Source organism: Neovison vison, chromosome 1, assembly GCF_020171115.1.
Source record: "Neovison vison isolate M4711 chromosome 1, ASM_NN_V1, whole genome shotgun sequence".
Taxonomy (NCBI): Eukaryota; Metazoa; Chordata; class Mammalia; order Carnivora; family Mustelidae; genus Neogale; species Neogale vison.
In genome coordinates, this window is record NC_058091.1 from 160,953,159 (window position 1) to 160,956,804 (window position 3,646).

The following is a 3,646-nucleotide window of genomic DNA, read 5'->3' on the forward strand; positions in this document are numbered from 1 at the left end:
AAGAAATGAAGCAAGATGAGGGGATTCAGTGAAAGCTCATATTCACATAGGGAATTGGTTGTGATTTAGACCTCTTAAAAATGGTATAGTTTTTTTCTCTCTTTTCTGAGAATTCATTTGTTTTGTTATGTGAAACTGATATTATCAGGTGATAAGAGGAGAGGAAATGGAGACACAGAGATTCCCACTGTTTCCTCAGACCCTGCTGCCTCCAGAGATATTTGAACTTGGAAGTTCTGTGTCTAGTAACTGAAACATGGAAGCCTATTCTGAATAGGACATTTCCTCAGTACCTTCTTCATTGAGCCCACAACCTCCCTGTTCCTTAGACTGTAGATAAGAGGGTTCAGCATGGGAGTGAGGATGGTGTCAAACATAAAGAGACCCTGGTTCAGTATGGGGGTGTGGGAGGATCCAGGTCTCATGTATATCAGCATGGCTGGGCCATAGTAAAAGATGACCACAGTCAGATGGGAGGAACAGGTAGCCAGGGCCTTACTTTTGCCCTCACGGGAGTTTATTTGCAGGACCTGCAGGAAGATTAGGGTGTAGGAGGTCAGGATGAAACTTACTGGGAGAAGAACCACAACAATGCTGGTCACTAGTACTCCTTTCTCATAGGCTGAGATGTCCTCACAAGATAACTTCAAGATGGCCTTGACCTCACAGAAAAAGTGGTGGAGTTCCCTGGGGCCACAGAGGGGAAAGTGCATGGCATATGCTGTGTGGGCCAAAGATGCCAGAATCCCTCCCACCCAGGATCCAATGGCCATTTTCTGGGACACCTGGTGGCTGATAATAATTGGGTACTTAAGAGGATTGCAGATAGCCACATAGCGGTCATAAGACATGAGGGTCAAGAGTAGACACTCAGCAATCCCCAGAGTCAAAGTGAAGAAGATCTGTGTTCCACAGCCAATCAGGGAAATCTTCCTTTTTCCTGAGAAAAAGTTAACAAGCATTTTTGGCACTATGCTAGAGATGAAAGCCAGGTCAATGAGAGAGAGCTGGCTAAGCAGGAAATACATGGAGGTGTGGAGGTGGGGATCTGCCCAGATGAGGAGGATCAAAGTGATGTTTCCTGTGATAGCCATGGTATAGATGAGGAAGACAACAGAGACAAGGAATCCTGGATGTCTCATCCCAGGAAAAAGGCCCAGGAGAATGAAGTCTGTGCTCAATGTCTCATTTCCTGTCTCCATGCTTTCTCCTTAGCAACTTCACCTGAAAGACAGTGGATGCTTTCATAATACATGAATATAAAGCAGGCCCATACAAGACAGTAATTGACTGCATAATATGAACTATTTCTCAGGTGAGCTGAAAACAGAATTTTCTTACTTCATAAAGATATTTAAGTTGCAGGACAGGAATTAACCAGAACATGAAATGGCACATTTTTTCCCATCAATGCTCCAACACATTCTAAATTTACTTGATCTACCTCATCTTTAATTCTCCTCTTTCAATAAGCTAAATAATTCTTAAATTTATACAGCTGTTCCTGTTTTTGTTTTTGTTTTTTTCATAATAATGGTTGTAGTCAAAATGATTTTGTCATAGTGTAAGAATGCTCTAATAAAATATTTTTGTGATTCAGGTGTAACATATACTAAATATGTCACATGAACTAAACTATATTTTTGGAAACCCCAATATTATGTATTTAATTTGTTGACATTTAATCAGAAAGTGGACTATTGAGTGTTCCAATACACACTCATGCCTCAATAACATTTATCTGTTCAGTAGAATCGGTTTTGTTAGTCTTCCTTTGTTATCTGTATTCAGAGAATCAAAGAGCAGCAAGCTTAAATTCAATGCCTTTAAGAAGGGGTAGAAAGGACACATTTTTTTTTCCTCTTCAGTTGAAGTATATTTGGTAGGTGATGTTACATTAGCTTAAGAGGTGCAGCATACTTATTGGACAACTTGATAGGTTATGCTAACTCACCACAAGTGTAGCTATTATCTGTCATCAAATGAATCTATTTTGATACCATTGACTATATCCCCTATTCTGTACCTGGAAGGCTGTACCTCCCATTCTCCTTCAACCATATTTGCCCATCTCTGTCACCCTTTCCCAGTTCCAGGTATGACCAGTTTGTTTTACATATTTATGGATCCATTTCTATTGTATTTTTGTTTGTTTCTTCATTTTAAATTGTTTTTTAGATTCCACATATCAATGATAGCATATGACATATGTCTTTCTCTGCCTGACTTATTTTACTTAGGATATTACCTTCTAGGTTTGCCCATATCACAAATAGCAATAAGAGAAGAAAGTTAAGTAAAAGTCATGCAGATTGGTATGAAAAAAGTAGAATTGTCACTATTTATAGATGCCATAATGCTAAACAAACAAACACCCACTACACTAAAGACTCCACCAGAAAACTATTACAGATAATAAATGTAGTCAGTAAAGTTGCAGAATGCAAAATTTATAAATATAAATCTCGCCTCTCTCTAAACTAATGGCAAAATGGCTGGAAATTAAAATTAAACCAATTTCATCAAAAAGAATAAAATACCTAGGAGTAAATTTAGCCAAGGAGTTGAAAGGAAACAGTCAAAAAAACAAAGAGGCAACCCACGGAATGGGAGAAGATATTTGCAAATGACAGTACAGACAAAAGGTTGATATCCAGGATCTATAATGAACTCCTCAAACTCAACACACATGAAACAGACAAACACATCAAAAAATGGGCAGAAGATATGAACAGACACTTCTCTAATCAAGACATACAAATGGCTATCAGACACATGAAAAAATGCTCATCATCATTAGCCCTCAGGGAGATTCAAATTAAAACCACATTGAGATATCACCTTACACCAGTTAGAATGGCCAAAATTAACAAAACAGGAAACAGCATGTGTTGGAGAGGATGTGGAGAAAGGGGAACCCTCTTCCACTGTTGGTGGGAATGCAAGTTGGTGCAGCCTCTTTGGAGAACAGTGTGGAGATTCCTCAAGAAATTAAAAATAGAGCTTCCCTACGACCCTGCAATTGCACTCCTGGTATTTACCCCAAAGATACAGATGTCGTGAAAAGAAGGGCCATCTGTTGTTCTAGGATGGAGGGTTCTGAATATATCTGTGATGTTGATCAGGTCCAGTGCATCATTCAAAGTCCTTTTTTCCTTGTTGATCTTCTGCTTAGATGATCTCTCCATTGTTGTGAGTGGAGTGTTAAATCCCCTAATGTTATTGATAATGTTATTATCAATGGGTTTCCTTAATTTTGTTGTAATATGTATATAATATGTATATATAATTGGTTGACGTTTAATCAGAAAGTGGACTATTGAGTGTTCCAATACACACTCATGCCTCAATAACATTTATCTGTTCAGTAGAATCGGTTTTGTTAGTCTTCTCAAGTCCACATGGAACATTCTCCAGAATAGGTTACATCCTGTGTCACAAAGCAGGTCTCAAATAGTACAAAATATTGGGATCATTCCGTGCATATTTTCAGGCCCAAATACTTTGAAACTAGAAATCAATCACATGATAAAATTTGGAAAGAAGGGAAATACATGGAGGCTAAATAGCATCCTACTAAATAATTAATGGGACAACCACAAAATTAACTTTGAAAGAATTAGCAAGATTGATAAACACCTGGCAA

General features: G+C 38.2%; 1 protein-coding gene across 1 annotated transcript; it reads right to left on the reverse strand.

The window, feature by feature from the left end:
- Window positions 1–242: 242 nt before the first annotated feature.
- Window positions 243–1,202, reverse strand: LOC122914069 (olfactory receptor 2L2-like). The gene has a single exon (XM_044260739.1). The coding sequence runs from the start codon at window positions 1,200–1,202 to the stop codon at window positions 243–245; it is 960 nt and encodes a 319-aa protein (XP_044116674.1).
- Between the last annotated feature and the right edge of the window lie 2,444 nt (window positions 1,203–3,646).

Bases quoted from the DNA above. Each gene is read 5' to 3' on its own strand.
- LOC122914069 (XM_044260739.1), bottom strand. From the start codon at position 1,202: ATGGAGACAGGAAATGAGACATTGAGCACAGACTTCATTCTCCTGGGC.